At 44.7% G+C, this 20,348-nt stretch overlaps 1 protein-coding gene across 2 annotated transcripts in view; it reads left to right on the forward strand.

Moving 5' to 3' along the window:
• Positions 1-20,068, forward strand: part of LOC138491106 (probable cation-transporting ATPase 13A4) — a 1,999,067-nt gene extending 1,978,999 nt beyond the window's left edge. For both annotated transcript variants that reach the window (XM_069617426.1, XM_069617427.1), the window contains exon 30: positions 19,726-20,068. In XM_069617426.1, coding sequence (XP_069473527.1) covers positions 19,726-19,980 — 255 coding nt within the window. In that variant the 3' untranslated portion in view covers positions 19,981-20,068. The remainder of the gene's footprint in view (positions 1-19,725) is intronic.
• The last annotated feature ends 280 nt before the right edge of the window (positions 20,069-20,348 follow it).

The following is a 20,348-nucleotide window of genomic DNA, read 5'->3' on the forward strand; positions in this document are numbered from 1 at the left end:
TGAGCTGGTGGGACCAACCAATTTGCCCAAACTGCAAGCCAGGACTCTCTCCTCTGGTCGAATTCGCTGTACAGAGCTACAGTGGGGCGTATAGCCAGGAAGGTCGGACACTGCTTGGGTTTTAAGGAGCACATCTTTTATTTGTTGCTTTGCTCTGCTACTGGTATCTTCCCTGGGCAGTGCAGGACCCTCCAGTCTTCCTACTTCATGTCAGTCAGTCGATTCAGGAACCGTGAGCCTGCAGGAACTGCCAGGAACGTCCGCCTCAGCTACAGCTTCTTCTCCATTTAAAGGTACTGTGCAAATCCGGTTGTTCGTTTCGCTCAGCCGCAGTGAAAGTGTGTGAAATCTTTCTCCAATCCGAGGGCTTGTCCTTCTCTACTCTTTAAACTAATTTTTCTGCCAACCAACTTCGTCCGGAATTCTTGGCAAAGACTTAACCGCAAACTACCCTGAGCTGTGTGATCTTGAGCAAAAGACTTTTGTCCTATTGACTTTTGCCCTAAGCCTTTTTTATTTGATTCCATCACTGTAGTCCCTCTTTCTAGATTGCCCTGCTTACTTACCTGTTCGTGCTGTTCAATTTCTGCCTAACTTTGTCTTTCCCTCCCTTTTAAATTTCTGGAGTGCCATTTTACTCCCACTTCATTTGTGAGCTTAACTTGTCTGGAACGTATTGGGAGTGGTGTGGTGTATTAAGAGTGTGATTTTTAAACTTCTTTACTTTAGTGAAATGTGATTCAACTGATGTGTAAATAAATGTATATTCATTTACTCAGAAACCTTGAATCAGTGTTTGTTTGAATCATAGTAATTGCTGTCCTTTGTGTAACTATTCATACTGCTCACTTGCTCTTGAAATAAGTCTGGCTGCTCAGCCATCGCTACCAATTTTACTGTGTAGTACAGGCTTGTACCAAATGTGAATTTGTATTGTCACTTGTAGTCTTAATTGTGTGTGGTGTTCCCAAAGGGTACTGCATATAATGCTGCCTAACACTGGTGTACAGCGGTGAGGATCAAGTATAGTAATTAAACTTACAGTGCTGCTATTACCTTGGATAAACTAACCACAAGCCTAACATCACTAAACATCAATATTAATCATGTCTGATATGGAAAGCTACAGTCAGGAGACCCTCCTTAGTTACACTGTGGATTATTTAAAAAATCTGTGTAGATTAAGGAACCTCTCTGCCAAAGGCAAAAAAGTCTGAATTGATTGAAAAGTTGTTGAAGAACCAAAGTCTGGGGAGTGGGTCTGAAATGCCTGACTCTCCAGCAAATGTGGAAAATAATGAGGATGATAATGTGTCTATTATTGATGAGTTAGAGGAAGTAAATATGTCTCCTAATGTAGACCACACTGCTCCCTTGTCTGCTCAGCAACCTCAACCTTTGTCCACTGGGACCCCTTCAGGTCCTACACTCAGTCCTGAATTCATTGCTTTGGAAAAGATGAGGCTTGAACTGGAATTCAAACGTTCAAATGCTCAAACTAAACAAAAACACCAAGAACTTAAACTCAGAGAAATTGAGTTGAATCATGAACTAGAAATGAAAAGGTTATCTCTTGAAAATGCTTCTCTCCCAGAGTCTTCTAGGTCTTCCAGTCCTAAGAGATCCCGTATGCCTAAAGAAATTGTGGGTATGTATGAGGTTAAGCTAAATATTTTAGATTGGTTGCCAATGTTTGAATATAACCATGGGATTCAAGGTCTTACAGGGAATCAGTTGCTTCCCTGGCTCTTCTCTAGGCTACCCACTGTTGCATCTGATATTGTGATGTAGTTGGGGGAGGCGGATAGAATGGACTATGAGTGTGTGAAGCTAGCTTTAATTGCTAGATTTTGGAAGTCCCCTTCCCAGTACCTTAAGAGATTTAGGACCCTTGAAAAGCATGATGGTACCCCTTGGGCTACCTGGGTATGTGAATGTTTGAAAAACTTAGATGGTTGGGTTAAGGGTTACAGAGTAAACACTTATGAATTTATGAGAAATCGTGTTATGTCAGAGTCAATTTATGATACTTGCTCGCCTGAGCTCAGGCAGCACTTCGTTTATTCTAAGGAGATAGATCCAAAGAAGCTAGCTAAGGTTGCTGACTTGTGGGTTGCCAACAGGGCTACTCACAAGGATTCTGGGGCTACTCAGAAAAGGATGAGGGGAAGCAGCCAAAAAAAGATACCAAGGAGAATTCTAATACCTCCAATCCAAAAGAGGGCCACAAAAAGCAACACACGGGTAACCCACAAGAGAAACCAAATCAGGCTAGTGTACCATCTGGACCCAAACCAGATGGAGGTCAGAACAAACCCCCATTCATCAAGATCTTTGGGGTTATGTTTGTGGATCAACTGAACATGTGAAATGGGATCCCAGATGTAAGGGTAAACCTTCAGGGATCCGCACTGTCTCCTTAGCCTTCTCCCCAGAGGAAGAAGTACCTAAGGCAAGTGGAAACTTTCACCTACTGGCGGATGAACCCAGGAGAGTCTCAGATAGTGTTTCTTTAGTGTCCCTGGGCTTGTGGGAACAACAGAATTTAGATGTCTATAAGTCCATCCCAGATAATACTAAAGAGTATTATAAAGATAGTGTTCTTGTGAATGGCCAGGAGACTCCTGCCATCAGAGACACTGGAGCCAGCATAACTGTGGTGGATGAATAATTTTTCAAGGTGGAGGATGTTGCTAAGACATCCAAACACCTCACCAAGTTAGCTGGAGGCCCTGTGCAAATGCTTCCCCAGTTACCAGCTATCATCCAGTGTAATGATATGACTGTCAAAATACCTCTTAGTGTGCAGAGTGAAGTGTCTGGGAGAGTCCTGTTGGGTAATGACCTGGACATTCTTGGAGTTGTTTCAAGCACCCTCAGGGCTCCCAGTAAAAGGAGACAGGAGCTCACTAGGCCTGCAAGAGAGAGGACCTTGAGAGGCTCTCCAGAGGAGTTGATGGAGGAAACTCTCACTACCACCCCACAGGAGTTGCTCACTGCTATTTCTAGAAAGAATGAGGCAAAGGGGAAACCCAAGACCTCAAGGAAAAAGTCAGACAGTAACCATGTCCTACCAACCAGGACATCCCCATGATTGTCCAAGGTCACACCTGTGACTCCTGCACCTGCTGAGGCAGAGTGTGAGGTGCAACCTTGTGTGGTTGAGTCAGTTTCTGAAGAATCAGATCTGCAAGAAGACACTGTCTTAGTTGGAGATCCTGACCCTGTTGACCATCCTGAGCTGCAGTCTTTACTGGCAGAAGGTGGACCCAACAGGGCAGACTTCAGCAGAGGACAAAGAGAGTGTCCCACTCTCGAGGGCCTTCAACAACAGGCTGCTAACCAACTTGATGGGCAAGAAGTTGGAAAGCAATAGTGAAGCTGGGAACAAGGCCTCTTCTACAGTGAACCGACTGAGTCTATCCCTGGGGATGGCAAAAGAATTGTAGTGCCCCTTGCCAACAGACTCCAGTTCCTACAGTTGGCCCATGAGATACCTTTGGCTGGTCACTTGAGTTTCAAAAAGACCAAGGAAAGGCTCTCCTTATACTTCTACTGGCCTAAGATGGGTTCAGAAGTTGACAAATTCTGTAGGAGCTGTCACACTTGCCAAACCTCTGGCAAGAGTGGGGCCAAGAATGTGGCACCCCTGGTGCCGCTCCCAGTGGTGGGAGTTCCTTTTGAAGGGTGGGTATCACCATGGTTGGTCTCCTTGACCCTCCCACATCTTCAGGGAACATGTTTATCCTGGTTGTAGTAGACCATGCTATAAGATACCCAGAAGCCATACCTATGAGAACTGTTACGGCTCAGGCTGTGGCTAAGGCTCTACTTTTTACTTTTACCAGAGTAGGGTTTCCTAAGGAAGTGATATCCGACAGGGGATCCAATTTTATGTCCCACTACATGCAAGCCATGTGGAAAAACTGTGGTGTCGCTTACAAGTTCTCTACAGCCTACCATCCCCAGACAAATGGACTGGTAGAGAGGTTTAATCATACTATGACAAGCATGATCAGTGCTTTAGAGGAACGCCTTAAAAGAAAGTGGGACCTTCTACTATCATGCCTTCTATTTGCTTATAGGGAAATCCCTCAGGAGGGAGTTGGTTACAGTCCCTTTGAACTTCTCTATGGCCATCCAGTAAGAGGTCCATTGGCCCTGATTAAGGAGGGGTTGGAGAGTGCTCCTTCCCCCAGGCCAGTCAGAGTGACTGACTATGTGATAGGTCTCCGGAGGAGAATGTCACACATGATGGCAGAAGCTAGTGAGAACTTAAAAGCAGGTCAGGCTCTGTTCAAACATTGGCATGACGAGAAGGTCAACATGGTTGAGTTTACTCAAGACCAGCTTGTGTTAGTTATGGTGCCAACCAGGCAGTGGGCCTTGCAGGACAAATGGATAGGACCCTTCAAGGTTGTAGGCAAACTTGGAGAGGTGAACTATTTGGTGGACTTAGGCAGACCTAAGGAAGCTCCCAGAGTCTTTCACACTATCCGTTTGAAGGCATATGTCTCGAGACCAGAAGTGGGTGCTTTGCTTCTAGCTTCAGCTCAAGAGGAAGAGGAGAGTGAACCTCTACCTGACCTCCTTAGAGGCCAACCTTTGGATGAGAAAATAGGAGTCAATCTCTTTTCTCAACTGACTTCTGAACAACAAGAGGAGTGCAAAGTTCTGTTAAATCAGTTTGCCTCCCTGTTTTCACTATCACCAGGCTTGACACCTTGGGGCCAGCATGATATTCTCACTGGTGACTGTTTACCAGTAAAAAGCAGGGGTTACAGAATGTCAGAACATCTGAGATCCCACATCAAAGGAGAGGTCGACAAGATGCTTGATCTCAGGATTATAGAGCCCTGTACAAGTCCATGGTCTAGTCCAGTTGTTCTAGTACCAAAAGCAGGATCCAAGGAGTTGAGATTCTGTATGGACTACAGAGCTCTAAATGCAGTCACTAAGACTGATGGCCATTCTTTGCCAAGGACGGATGAATTGGTGGATAGACTTGGTTCAGCCAAGTACCTCAGTACATTTCACCTGACGTCAGGCTATTGGCAAATAGCCCTGACAGACCATGCCAAGGAGAAAACTGCATTCTCAACCCCAGCAGGTCTCTACCAGTTTAAGGTTATTCTTTTTGGACTAAAGAATGCACCTGCTACATTCCAAAGGATGGTCAATCAAGTTCTGAATGGGATTAGGACTTCTGCATGGCATACTTGGATGACATTGCAGTGTTCAGCCCTACATGGAAAGCACATGTTGAACACCTAGGTTATGTTTTGCATGCTCTTGAGCAGGCCCATATGACCATAAAGGCAGGTAAATGTCAAATTGGTCAGAGCAAAGTGGTCTACCTTGGTCATGAGGTAGGAGGAGGTGAAATAAGGCCATTGCCTAGCAAAGTACAAGCTGTACAAAACTGGGCCACCCCCACTACTCAAACCTAAGTGAGAGCTTTCCTAGTTCTCTACTTGGTACTACAGGAATTTCATAGAGAACTATGGGACCATAGCTTCTCCCTTGAATGTGATCTCCTCTCCAAAATTCCCTAAAAAGGTTAGATGGAATGAGGAGTGCGCTCAAGCCTTTGAAAACCTGAAGGAAGCCCTTTGTCAAGCTCCAGTCCTAAGAGTTCCTGATTATCACCAACCATTCATTGTGCAGACAGATGCCTCCAATACAGGTACAGGTGCAGTCCTTAGTCAACTGGATGAGAAAGGTAGAGAGCACCCCATTTGCTTCATCAGTAGGAATCTGAAGGAACCAGAAACAAGGTGGGCAACCATAGAGCATGAATGTTTTGCCATTGTGTGGTCTCTGAAGAAGTTTAGACCATACTTGTATGGATCTACTTTTGTGATTTATACAGACCACCAACCCTTGAGATGATTAATGCAAATGAAAGGGGAAAACCCAAAACTTCTGAGATGGTCAATCTGCCTGCAAGGGTTTGATTTCACCATTGAGCACAGAGCAGGAGGTCACCACCAAAATGCTGATGGTCTCTCTAGGATGTTTTTAACCGACTTCAGGTAGAGATTCATTAATGTGGATTAAATCCTTCTGTCCCTTAGTCTGGGGATGCGAGTGTTAGGGAGAATTCTCCAGAATGGCTAATTTCCCTTACCTACTGAGTCCCTCAGCAGCTTTGCTGGATTTCTGTGATTTATTTTTTTCACCTCGTAAGAGTGTGAGCCTTTTTTCCCACTCTTACATGTGTTTTGCTGTGTGTGTTTAACATTTTTTTGTTCATAGACTGTGGAGCCTCACCTACTCCACAAGCATCATCTTTTTACTGTGTGTCACACAGCACCATCAGTGCAGTGACACAGGGTTGTCTTTTAGACTTCCCAACTCAGACTCCATTTTCTGGGACTGACTACTGTCTCCCAGAACGTGTAAAGTTGCCATTAACTTTATTAGCCTCTGTAAAACCGCAGACCCAGTACACCCTATCTTACATAGAGTACTGCAAAGGGTTAATACTTATCCCTTTTTTGTCTGTTTCTCTTGGAGCGTTGTTTCGCTCCCTTTCCATCAAGACTTGGCTGGTGGCAGTGGTAACTACCCTATTTTTCCTACCGCAGTTATCTTAAATAACCTTTGTATTGTTTTAGGCTATCTTGGTAGCTTCGAACTTAAACCCGCTAGACCATATTTGTTTAATTTTGGTTCCGGCTGGGTTTATTCGTCATTTATTTTTGAAAATGTCTTTCTCGTGTTTTACTCTGCACGCCAAACCAGGTTTGGTTCCTTTGTTCACCGTCTTTTCACGGGCTTCTACACAGAAGCCCTCTTTAGGCACCTGTATGTTTGGGGGGACAGGATGTGAGGGAGGGGTTTAGGACTCCCTGCACAGGGTCTCCTTGGAGACCCATGTCGAACACTGAACTGATTGGCTGTGGTGACTGTCCCGGCGGGACAGCCAGCCTGCTGTGTGATTGACAGCCAGGCTGTGTGAATGGGGGAAAACTGCATAAAAAGCAGGTCTCTGGTTCTGGAAAGGCAGAGTCGCCACTGGAACAAAAGAACCGATGAGGAGCTGAAGGAAGAGGACCCCTACCACGACTGAACCACCCGGGAAAGCCCTGCTGCAGGTCCGAAACCTCGAACTCCAACGACAGAGAAGATCCTGCAGGAATCTTCTTCCCCTGAGCTGGTGGGACCAACCAGTTTGCCGAAACTGCAAGCCAGGACTCCCTTCTCTGGTCGAATTCGCTGTACAGAGCCACAGTGGGCCGAATATCCAGGATGGTCGGACCCTGCTTGGGTTTTAAGGAGCGCACCTTTTATTACTTTCTTTGCTCTGCTACTGGTTTCTTCCCTGGGCAGTGCAGGACCCTCCAGTCTTCCTACTTCATGTCAGTCCGACAGTCGCTTCAGGAGCCGTGAGCCTGCAGGAACTGCCAGGAACGTCCGCCTCAGCTACAGCTTCTTCTCCATTTAAAGGCACTGTGCAAATCCGGTTGTTCATTTTGTTCAGCCGCCGTGAAAGTGTGTAAAATCTTTCTCCTATCCGAGGGCTTGTCCTTGTCTACTCTTTAAACTAACTTTTCTGCACAGATCCCTGGGGACTAGCCATGGAGACACTTTCAGGTTTCTCACATTATGTACAATGTAATATATCTTGTAGTGCTCAAGTTATGTACACTTGTGCAGGATTTAGATACATGGTGGTGATGGTGAATTGGTTTTTGATGCTCCCATGCAAATGAGCTGTCATAAAAGCTAGCTTTGAATCTCATATCCTAAAATGCCTTTTTGTTCTGATTGACCTTTGTCACAGCAGGGAGATCGGGAGAAAACTCAAAGCCAATATTTCAGGATTTGAGGGTCTTGGTGTGCAACTCAACAATTAGTACATGTCGAATGGGCTGAAAAGGGTAAGAACCGTATGCAATCAGGAGGGAATTATGTCATGGTTCCAGGAAAGGAGAAGATATGGATGCCAGAGGAAAAATGAAAATGGTTCAGGGAACTTGAGAGCTGGGGTTGGGAAAGAGATCAAGTGGAACTTCTGATGAATGTACCGCAAGGCAGCTCTTTAGCTTGCTGGTTGAAGGATCTCAAACTGTTGTATGTATATATGTATATTACATGGACGCAGTAGCATCCATGTAGTTATGGTTAAGTTGGTGTTTCCATAGGAAGAGCATTTTTTGGGTGGCTTATAACTTCACTCCCTCTGGACGAATCCTCACCAAACTTTGCAAAAAAAGTATATGGCCCACTCTGAATTTTTTTGCAAAGTTCGGAGAGGTTTGGTCTGGGGGGGCAAAGTTATGAGGGGGGTCCCAAAACATTTGTTTTTTCCTATAGACATAATGGGAAAAAACTTTGCGCACGGCCACAGGCCAAACCGCTGGATGGATTTACCCCAAATGTGCGGCAGGAGCGGGGGCTTGGTCCCGAAAGCGTGCTTTTGCAAATTTGGTGTAAATCCGTCCAGTAGTTTTTTATAAAATGACCAAAACGTAAGGCAAAAAAATTAGTGATATCTGTGTTCGCTTCGCGGACGGACTTCCCTGTTCGCTACGCGGACAGCACCCCGATTGGCCCATGGCCTTGCGTCATGTCCACGGACATGTGACGTGTTCGCTGATTGGACGGCGAGGGGCATGGAGCGCGTCAGATTTTCTGTGGCGCCCGCCATCTTGTATTCGCTGTCGACCGCGTACAGCGCGGTGAAACGTGGATAATAAATTGTATTTAGTGCCGTGTTTTGGTGTGTAAGAGTGTTTGGGGAGGGTGGCGGAGTATGAGATAGGTTCAATGTTTTTTTTTTATGTGCTAGACGTTTTTGTTGCGTTCGATTTGTCCGCGGAGAACACGGCTGTTCTGACATTTTGTAAATAAACTAAATGGTGGGGTGTTTAGAGGACGGAGTATGTGTCATTTTTGTTCGCAAGGAAGGTCAAAATGAGCTATGAACACTTGCGGTGTACTTAATTGTTCGTAAATACACAAACTGGGGGTGTCCTCAGGACGCTGTCCGTATTGTAACCTGTCTAGTTGAATGTGTTCTAAGAACACTCGCGGTGTCCCGAAATGGTTGCAATTACACAAAATGGGGGTGTTCTGAGAACGTTGTTTGTATTGTTCGTTGTCAGGGTGAAAGTGTTTTAAGACCACTCCTTTTGTCCGCTAATAGTACAATTTCCTATGGGCGTCAACTGACTTTTTGTCCACTAAAGAAACGATAAATCCGGCTGGTGTGCGCCGACATTATGTGATAATCCTATGGCTGGTGCTATTGACCTGGCTGACTTGCTTTTGCGACACTAAATCAAATCTCCCACCCCTAAGCCTTATATTATCAAAGCATTCATATTCCCCGCCTCTCTCCGTGACGTTACAGGGTGCGTCATCAAACGCGCCCAGTCCTCTCCAGTCCTAAGTGACTTTACACAGAACCCGGAAGACAACACATATTATGTCACAACACAGCGCGCCACAATTCGGAATATGAAACAGTGATTTAAAAGAAAACAGCAAGATGGTAAATTTTGTAAAGTACATTTATTTGACATCAAATGTTTAGAGAATATTCAGCAATTTGCATTTGTCTTTGTTGTCGATCCGCAAAAGTTCATGTTGAGGCACGCGATGTTCCTTTGAGGTACAGAGGGTGTTAGATCAGCTTACAACTCAGTGTGCCACAATTCGGAATATGAAACTGTGGTTTAAAAGTAAACAGCAGGATTGTACATTTGGTAAAGTACATTTATTTCACATGAAATGTTTAGCGAATAGTCAGCGATTTGCTATTGTCTCTGCTGTCGATCAGCAAAAGTTTATTTTGAGCCACGCGTTGTTCCTTTGCGGTAGATAGGCTGTTGGTTTATGATAAAAGCAGTAAATGGTCGCTCTGATAATCGGAAGGTTGCTCCAACAACGAGCCATTAGACCATCCTATTGGTTGGTATGTTGTTTGTAGCCGCTAGTACTGCGTAAGGGCATATTGGTCCTTGGCGATTGTCCCATAAAATGGTGAGGGTCATGAAGTTGCATATTTGGACCTGCACCTGGTAGTTGAAGACCCCATCCGCTGGAGTCTGTAAATCGTGACATAGGCAAAATGGGGCCACATACCTGTCTTAAAAAACATAAATTAGTCTCACCAGCCGATCTTCATTAAAAATCATCATTTTATTTATTAGGGCGTGAAACTATTTGCTATCGAAGATAGTGCAACAGAGTATGTTAATAATAAAATAATAATGTTTTCCCATTCATATAGCGCTAAGAACCGTGAGGTATCTAAGCAGTGCTTATTATTAACCACGGTGTGTGGGGCTCATTTATCGACCATGGAAGGATGAAAGGCTGAGTTTGGCCTTGCCGGGATTCGAACTTGTGTTAGCAAGCTGTGCACGGATGTCAAAGCGAGCGTTGTACTCGCTGTGCCACTTGGCAGGCTACAGTGAAGTGACACAGCGAGTAGAGCGCTTGACCGACTATAGACCTCTTAAATTATTTCTATTAACCCACCCTGTGTCGTCTGCCTTTTTCAGAGCCCTCTAAACGACAGGGGATGAATTCGGCGGTGATAGTGCGCGGTAGAAAACATTATGCCACTTTCAACGAACAAGTTCAACTTGAGCGGTCTTTAATGCTACGCTATTTTAATTATATTTGGTATAAAAGAATCTAAAGGGTTACTTACAGTACAATTGCAATTTCCATTGTCTACGAGTAGTGGAGTCCCAAAATACGACTCCGCGTGTGCGAACGATCTTTTGCATAGTGATATAATATATAAAAGTGGTTTCGTTTCAGAAATGTCATCCTTATCTTCTCTTACGTTTTAGTAACACTCCTTCAAGAGAAGTCTTTCATCACAATCTCTGTCTGTCAAGGTGAAAACACAATACAACCTTATAGTCTGCTTCGTGAGCCTCTCCGGTGCCAGAGAAAAAAATTGAAGCAGCTGACCTTCACTGTGAACGAGCATAAATTCTTACTTTGCAACATTCTGTGTAAAGCCATCTGTAGAAGTTGGTTTTTGCACGCCATGTTTGTATATTGTTTGCGTGATATTATAAAAAGTTTGTTTAAGGGACGTTATGGTTCTAAGTACAGCCGAAAGACCCCTGAAAATCGCAAGTTATGATAAACTATGAAAAATAACTTGCGCCACCACCGTGCACTGCTAAGACTAACACCGAGGACATCAAAGATGACATCGCAAATGTCATTGATGAAATCACTGATGACATCACATGTGTATGTACTTTTCATGGAATTTGTGTTCTAGGGATTTTTATTATAATGTTGCGAAAAAAGTGTCAAGGATATTGCAATAAATATCATACCGTTATTAGTGCTTTGAACGATGCATTGATATAAATAGCATTGTATTATGGGATTCTATCTAGTATACTGAGCTACTAATGGAGAAACATAGAATTGTGTGCAGAGTACAAGATGAAAGTATAATATTTGTAATGTTAATATGTTGAATAATGAAATGATAATTGTCCTGAAATGTTCGAAAATTCACAAAATGGGGGTGTTCTGAGGACGTTATTCATATTGTCTGATTGCTTAGCTGTATGCAACGAGGGAATGGCACAGAGAGTAAAGAGGACGCCGTCCGCGGACACCGCGGCTGTTCGTGGACAGGGCGTGCTACATCCGGGTTTTTCCAGGAAATCCAACATGGAAAAAAGACTGTACGGATCAGCCAATCAGATGTCGAGGTTGTGGATTTGTGTTGAAAGAGACTGTGTGTGGTGAAGATGGCAGAAGTAGAGAAAGTCAGGGTGTTGGTGCTTGGAGATATGTTTGTGCATGGTTTACAACAGTATGCTCAATGCAGGCATGTTGCAAAGAACTTTGATGTGAAAGGAGTGGAGGTGGTGTGGAGCACTGTGCCTGATTGCAATGTACAGGGAATTGTACAAGTTTGTGAGGATATGGCCACGATGAACAGTCCGCATGTGGTAGTTTTGCACTATGGTGCTTTCCATTAGGGCAACGTCAGTGCCCCTACTTTGTTGGCTGATTTGGAACGCTTGGTTCAAGCCGTAATGAAGATCCTTCCAAATGCGAAAGTAATTTTTTCTGGATTACTACCTAGGGCAATATGGGACAATAGTTCAGTTTTTTGTCCTCAGCAAAACATTGTTAGGTGTGTCATCAACCGAGGCATGTGTGCCTTCATGCTTAGAGCTGGTATGTTCTTCTGTAATAATGAGAATATTGATGCCAGTAATGCTGTTAATTTTAAAGAAGATGGCATTTCTTTATCTTTTACGAGAAATGCCTTTCTGTTTTGGAATGCAAGGGTTGCTTTGGAGAAGGTTATGTGAAGATTTTAGGAGTAAAGTAAGAAAAAAAAACAAGAAAAAAAATACAAAATAATAGGTGTCTGTCAAGCATCTGTAAAAAAACAAAAAATAAACGGCTCTTTTCAGAGCCAACTTCAAAGGGGAAATGGGGCACACTATTTAAATTTACATTCACCACGCTCAGATTTTCGATATGTCCGCGGACATGGCGGTAGTCCGCGGACTGGAAAATCACTACGAGGGGGTTAGTATGTTCTATGTTACATGTATATGAAGTCAGGGATATTATGGTTAAGTTGTGCTACTAAAAACCTATGAAATTCAGTAAAAAAACTTTGTTAAAGGGTCGTTATGGTTAAGTTGCGCTACTAAAAACCTATGAAATTCAGTGAAAAAACTTTGTTAAAGGGATGTTATGGTTAAGTTGCGCTACTAAAAACCTATGAAATTCAGTAAAAAAACTTTGTTAAAGGGACGTTATGGTTAAGTTGTGCTACTAAAAACCTATGAAATTCAGTGAAAAAACTTTGTTAAAGGGACGTTATGGTTCAAAGTAAAACTGAAAAACCCCTGAAATTCGGCAGTTATGGTAACATAAGCAACCATAACTCGCGCCACCGTGCACTGCTAACACTAACACCCAGGACATCAAAGATGACATCACAAATGTCATTGATGACATCACTGATGACATCACATGCCTGGCTCTCCCTTTTTATCCTTTACTGACATATCGAAGCCACATAGTTTTCTTCAGTAACAGTCAGGAAGTAAAAATTGAAAAGGTACTATATTTGTAGACTTGGGGTCAAGTCACATCATATGAAACATATACATAGCGGAAGACACAGGCTTGAAAGAGAGCAATCCTTTCTGTGCATGAAGATAATCATTAGGGTTATCAGCACTTTCTCATAGTTTTATTTTTATTACTCTACCTTCCCTGTATATGCTCATATTTCTATACATTATACTCACTCTCCTTTCCTTTGGGTGCAGTCACATCATGTGATACACATACATATGGTAAGTAGCATCTTTGAAACAGAGCAATAGTTTCTCTGCATAAAGACAATCAGTTAGGTTATGAACTCTTTCTGCTACTAATTCTGTTTTTTGTTTACTTCACTGTCCCTGTATATACTCATATTTGTATGTGTTGTTGTCTCTTTGTGTTTTGTCTGTAATAATTATGTATTAAGTGGGTTTTATTATCTAATTATTACATGTTTCACAGTACGCAAAACTCTAATAAGAAAGCAGTTATCATTTCAGTATTCAACATGGCAAGATTATGAATATGGCACCTTCATCATGTATGCTGCACACACTGCCTATGTTTCTGCATGAGTAGCTTAGTATACTGGATAGAACTTCATAATAGAATGCTATTTATATCAACGCATTGCTTAATGCACTAATTAGCTCATGATATTTATCCCAATGATCCTTGACAGTTTTTGGTCAGCATTATAAGAATCCCTTGTACAGAGTTTTTATGAAAAGTAAATGCACATGTGATGTCATCAGTGATGTCATCAATGACATTTGTGATGTCGTCTTTGATGTCCTGGGTGTTAGTGTAAGCAGTGCACGGTGGCGCGAGTTATGGTTGCTTATGTTACCATAACCTCCGAATTTCAGGGTTTTTTCGGTTTTACTTTGAACCATAACGTCCCTTTAACAAAGTTTTTATATATATGAACAATTATCCAGCTAGAGAGAGGAAGACCTCTCTCTGATCAAAACAAAATGGGAAATGAACGTAGGAGGGCAGATACTGGAAAAAGAAAGGACAGATCTACTAGCCAACATGAAGCCTTTGTCCAGGGACGTGCAAATGTGCTTCATGCAACAAAGAACGGTGTGTTCAGGATTGACTGGTCACCAGCAAGAATGGTGAAAGCAAGAATTGAAGAGAATGACAGATGTTCATACTGTGAAGCTTCAGATGGTGGACTGCTTCACAGGTTTTGGTCTGGCAGAAAGATGACAACAGTCTGTTCAGGGCTCCCTAGTAGGATATATCTGGCACTGGTCATTGGGATAAGGCTTAACCCATTAGTGGCAGTCCTGGGATCATCATGTAAGCAAGTTAATCTGAGTGAAGAAATGAACGTGTAATACTCTGGCAATGGAAATCAAGAACCTGAGCAGACGTGGATAGAGATAGGCTATTCAAGAAGAAACTCAGTGATGAGAAAAACATTTCCAAGGATTTTATGGACTTATATCATAATATTAGACTGTCTGTCTATACTGTCCAGCAGCCCCGCGGTTGTATACCATTGCTTATTGTTCTGTTATACATGGTAGTGTGCATAAGGTAAGCTGGGTTATACAAATAATTTAATATTTTATAGAACCAATTCAAGAGTCTTTATTAGTATTGATATTGATATTGATATTTTATTTCTATCATGCTCGTACACAAGTGTTTCAGAGCACGACAAGGCAAGGGAGGGGAACGCGGGAGAACAAAACAGCGACCATACTAGGCCCAGTGACATAGATAACACGCAATTGCATGGGAGAGGGGGGAGGGGAAAAGTGCATGGAAGGGGGAGAAGTGGAAAGTGCGAAGCAGAGGAGAAACAGATAAATAACAATAAATAAATAATAAAGGCAACAAACAGTGGTAGAGCAGCCAGCAATTTGCAAGTGCTAGGTTTAAGGCAGCAGACAGGATAGGTCTGATAAGTGCAGGAAGAAAAAGGGGGGGTGTATGGGTACAGATACAGACCACAGTGCAAGGGGTGGCCCGGAGGCAGTGCGGGAGGGTGGCAGGGTGAGCAGGTACCTGGGCCCGGAGGACAGAGGGTGGCCAGGTGCACGGTGCCAAGAGAGAACAGATCAGCAGGGGAGAGGGGGAGTGAAGGCAGAAGAAAAGAGGAAGGTCTTGGGGTGCTTCCGGAACCAGAGATGGTTCTCCTCAAGTTTTAGAGTGGCAGGGAGGTTGTTCCAGAGGGAGGCCCCAGCCGAAGACAGAGATCTACCCCCAGCTCGTTTCTTTGAAAAACGACAGACCCTGAGGGACTTGGAGGTCAGATTTGTCCGCGCCTAGGCCACATCAGATTCTTTTGGAATTTAGCAATGATTACAGAGACTGTTGGGATTGGTAGGCTTAACCAAGAGGGTGATGGACACTGGCCATGCCAAAGTCTCTCAATCTCATGCACCCAAAGCTGACTGTCCCTTGTCTTGGGCACCTTCTCTTCCGCTGTCAATGCCACATGTGCCCCTTCCTTCTTCCCTCCTTCAGCTGCACCAAACATTTCTCCTATCCTACCATCTTGGCTTTTCTCTCCCGGCCTAATTCAACCTGTCACTGTTATTACCACTGGTTCTCATCCATTTTAGGCGTTTAATGTCACCACCAACATCATGTTGCTGTTATCTTGTCCTCTCTTGCCCCTCTTCCTGCTCCCACCTTTGAGGCTAAGAACCTCAGGGTCATCTTTGACTCCACACTTTCCTTTTCTCCTCACATCTGACATCTCCAAGAAGTCAAACTACCAACTGCACTTCCTCAAAGGTATTCTTCCTTCCCTCTCCTTCCCCCTCCTCGACCGCTTATCCTGCCGGAGAGAGTCAAGGCCGCTGACGCGCCACCACCTGAAGGCCACAAAGACTCTCTTTGTCTCCAGAGCTATGGTTCTCTCTAGACGTGACTACGGCAACAGCCTCTTTTTGAATCTGCCTGCCTCTGCTCTCCGTCCTCTGCAACTCATCGAGAACATGACTGCGAGACTTGTCCTTGGCCTCAAGGCCAGGGATCGTATCTCTCCAGCCCTGAAATCTCTCCATTGGCTGCACCTAACCTTTCAGTGCCACCTGCTGGCTGCACTATTTGTTCTTTGATGTTTAATCCTGTGTCTTGCACTTGCTCCTCCTCCCTTCCCCTGGCACTTTCCCCCTTACCTCTTGTGATGCTAGAAATGCATTGGAGGGACAGGGCCTCCCTGTCCTTGTCCTGTAGTCCTTTTTCATTGTGTTCTGTTTTGTTTTCTGCCCAGGAGTCAATGTGGGACTCCTGGAAGTGCAGCGCTTCCTGTTTCTGGTTTGGTGTACAGACCCATAGGATACCCTTATGGCACCCATGGGTGTGGGTACAACCCTGTGCCCCTAGTGTATGTTTTGGGGCACCTGTGGGTGGCCCAAAGAGCAGGGTATGGGCTGGTGGCAGCTCCATGCTGAATTTGACAGGTGCTCTGAGTATCCTCCATTTTGGAATACCCAGGCCCTGCCTTTGGAATCAGTTGATTCCTGATAGGAAACAAGATGGCCTCTGTGGCTTCTTGCTTTCTATTGCCTGTTACCTTGTTTTCCCAAAGTCCTGGGAAGCCCTGACTCTGTCCCTTCCACCTGACTAGCTGTTGGGTCGAAGTTCCATATATGGTGTTGTTGTGAAGTCCTGTCCAGACTGGCAAGAGCCTTCCCAGTGACTGTATGTTGTGGGTACACCCTGTGGGTGGGACCTGGGTGAATGGAGTGTGTGACCAATATGCACTTCTTGTTGTGGCTGTCTGGTTTCTGGTATGAGAGGAAAATACTCAGACAGCCCTGCCCGAAACTGGCCTGAATGCAGTGCGTAGTGTTGAATGGCTGGGTACTTGTCCCAATCCACATTCCTTGTTGTTAGTGTCTGAGAGGGAGGAGGATTGTCTGAATTCACTTTGTGCCTGATTGGCTGACTGACTGCATGATTGCCCTTCTGTATGATTGGCTGCTGAGTGTGACCCAGCAGTGTGGATGAGAGACAGGATAGTATATCTGGGGACCTCTCACCACTGGAAATTGTTCAGAAGCTTTGTCTACACTTGAAGAATAACTGGAACTGGTGATCCTCGACGCCCAGCTGGAAGAAGAAGACTAGCTGTTGCCTTTGCTTCGACCCGATCTGAAAGCTGCCAAACTCGTCGAAGGCTGATCTGAGAGAGGACCTGGTAAGGCGCCCTCTTCCCGTGCTCCGAGGGACCATCGAGCACCGCTAACCTTCGCCGAAGCTCCCTGGAAGTCAGACCCTCTAAAGGCTGCCGACCTGAGACAGGGACCGCTGAGGAGAATGAAGTGAAGTACCCGGACTTCGCCGCCATCGAAGTCCATTGCCATCGACCACGGTTTGCAGGTTTGAGGCCCGTCGAAGTTGTGTTGCCCAGACGCGGGGACTCTTGACGCCGTGCCGCTGACGACCGGAGCCACCCGCTCCTTTGCCTAAGAACATTTGAATCGAAGGACTCCCTTGTCCGCACCGACGACCGCTTATCCTGCCGGAGAGAGTCAAGGCCGCTGACGCGCCGAGGAGAATCTGCCGGTGGGTTTCCCACCACCTGAAGGCCACAAAGACTTCGACGACTCGATGCCCTTGCTGGGCCACAGTTCTTCAGAAACTCTTTGCGGTCCTGAACAATCAATCGCTGAGGTGCCCCGCACACCTCATCCTCGCAGGACGTTGCCGACGAGCACCGCCTGGATTGACGCCATGGTCTCGGCACCCTCGAACTTCTCATCGACGTCGTCGACACCAAGTTCACCTTCTTCGACGCCTCTCGACGATCCGTGGCTCCTGCTTTAAAGAGAATCACTCAAGAAGGATCCGTCGACGCTTCTTCGAAGAACTCTACTCCACCAGGTACATTGGGGGGGTAAAAGCATTATAGGAGAGAATAAGACTATTGAGCAATATATGGACTGGGCTTGTGCTATATCTTTATTTTACAGGTTGCCCAGGTGGGGGGATCTCCACACAGAACTGTGTCTAGTGGTACGGGGCCAGTATTCTGCCAATTGTGTCAACCATCTTGATTTCCTTCCTATCTCTATTGCTGGTTTCCTTGTTATTGATCTGTGTGACATTCTAACAGTATAGTTGATGCACTTTAATGAGATCTGATAATATTGGTGGTACCACTTTAGAATTGTATATATTTACCATTGTTGATTTCTGAGTACAAAGTGCGTTATTGTGATAGTGTACATATCTTTGAATATTAATTATATAAAGACTGTGTTTTCAGTAATAAAGTGTGTGGACATTCCTTTGTGGGAGTTTGGGGACTGCACTGTACTTAGGAACCAGCCTGCATCACCTCCTGAGAAGCTAGGCCTTGATTGCTCGACCATAGCTACCACATAGAGAATCTTGGCTGGGGTCCTCTGTGACTCTCCTCTACCATATAAAGAGCAGAAGTACAGACACCCCCCTCCAGTCTTTACACCTCTCCCCTGCACTTGCGCGATCTCAATGTCACTAGGCCTAGTACGATCATTGTCTTTTCCCCCCTTTGTTTCCCCTCCCTTGCCTCGTCACGCCTTGAAACACTTGGTATAGGCGCGTTAAAAATACCATATCATATCTTTAGCCTCTTCCACCTTCTAATGCATAGATGTCTGTGCCTCCTCCATGAAACTCATTTCACTCACCATCACCTCTTTCCCTCAACTGTTCTTTCCTCAACATTCTGATAGCTTCTCTCACCCTCCCTCGCCACCTCTCAACTCCACTTATTCTTCATGACCTCTCGCTTCTTGGTTTTTCTCCACCTCCTCCTGATAACTCCTCTGACCCTCCTTCCCCTCCCCTCTCTTATCTTCCACCACTTTGTTCTCCTTGGATGTTCTCTCCTCCTGATAGCTCCCCCTATCTCCTCTCACCACCCTTCAGCTCAACTCCACTTCTACTCTCTGCTGCCTCCTCTCTGCTTCTTGCATGCCCTCTGTACTGTCACAGACTTTTCTGCTCTCTACACATGAGGCTCCTAACTCTCACATAGCTCCAAAAAGTATGTCTCTGCTTACAGTTGGCCTCATTCCGAGATTACCGGTATTCTGGTGGCAGAGGATACCGGCAAATGGAGATACCGTTTCTGCGACTCATTGCCGCCGGATTCTGAGTGCTGTAATGACGGTGTAAATCCCCATTCATGGAGTCCCATAGGATTCCATGAGGGGATGTGCCGTCGCTGGTGCTGGTAATGAGTGCTTTATTTGCTGGTAGAGCATCTGGCTGAACTCCAACTTTTAGCTGGAGGTAGCCAAGGTGCCGCACCAGCAAACCTGTAGCTGGGCGGTTCGGTAAAGTGCCAGTATCCACGAATACCAGCACTTTTTTTCCAGACCGCCCGACTTGGAATGAGGCCCAGTGTCCTTTATCGACAAGAGAAGCAAGAAAAGGGACCTCATAGAGAAATACAAATCCTTGAGCTGATGATCCAGATTTCCCTGTCACATTTCAAGAAGAATACTCCTTAGTTTTTGTGTTTATTCCTTAAAAAGTGTTCCGCATAGCAACATGTCTTCACTGAGCTGTTATGATTTGAATGCTCATTAGAATGTTTATTGCAATTTGGAAAGATATAAGAATGGTTTAGGCATAGTTATCTTGCACAGAGAACTTGAAATTTGATCGTTCTTTCTTCTCATTTTGCAGGAGGGAATTATTGGAAACAGAAAGCTCTGGGTTTGGATAAAGAAAACAATTCACTACAGGTCAAAAAGTAAATACAGGAAGTTGCAGAGGCTGTTGGAGAAAGATACACAGTGGCCCCTACTGAACAGAACCATCTATTCGAATTCAGATCTTAAGAAGACAGATAATGGAGGCGGAACCTACTGCAACCAGGCATATGAAAATAACGAGATTGAAATGACAGAGGGAGACTCAAATGTGTACATCCCAGCGTAGTGGAAACCAAAAAGGGACTCTAGAACATTTTAGTCAATACTATTTATTTCTGAACCCTGCTGTTTATAAATAGACAAGTGTAAACATTTGTGTGTCCTTTGGCGTACATACATACATACACCCTGGCCGCTCAGCTTCTTGGTCAGCAGGAAAAGATGGATCCTTTAATGGATGGAAGTTTCTCATTCTTAGCTCTGGCGCCTGTATCCTGAGGAACAGTTTGATGTTTCACTGCACAGTTAGACTTACCTGAGTACTACTCAGTTATGTTCATCCATGGTGAGTGCAGAATTGTTCCAGTCCGTCGGCTTCCTCTTGCAGTTCTGAAGAAGGGATCACATCCCGTTACAGAGCTTGGAAGAACTGCT

This window comes from Ambystoma mexicanum, chromosome 10 (genome assembly GCF_040938575.1).
Source record: "Ambystoma mexicanum isolate Mex_15411 chromosome 10, UKY_AmexF1_1, whole genome shotgun sequence".
NCBI lineage: Eukaryota > Metazoa > Chordata > Amphibia > Caudata > Ambystomatidae > Ambystoma > Ambystoma mexicanum.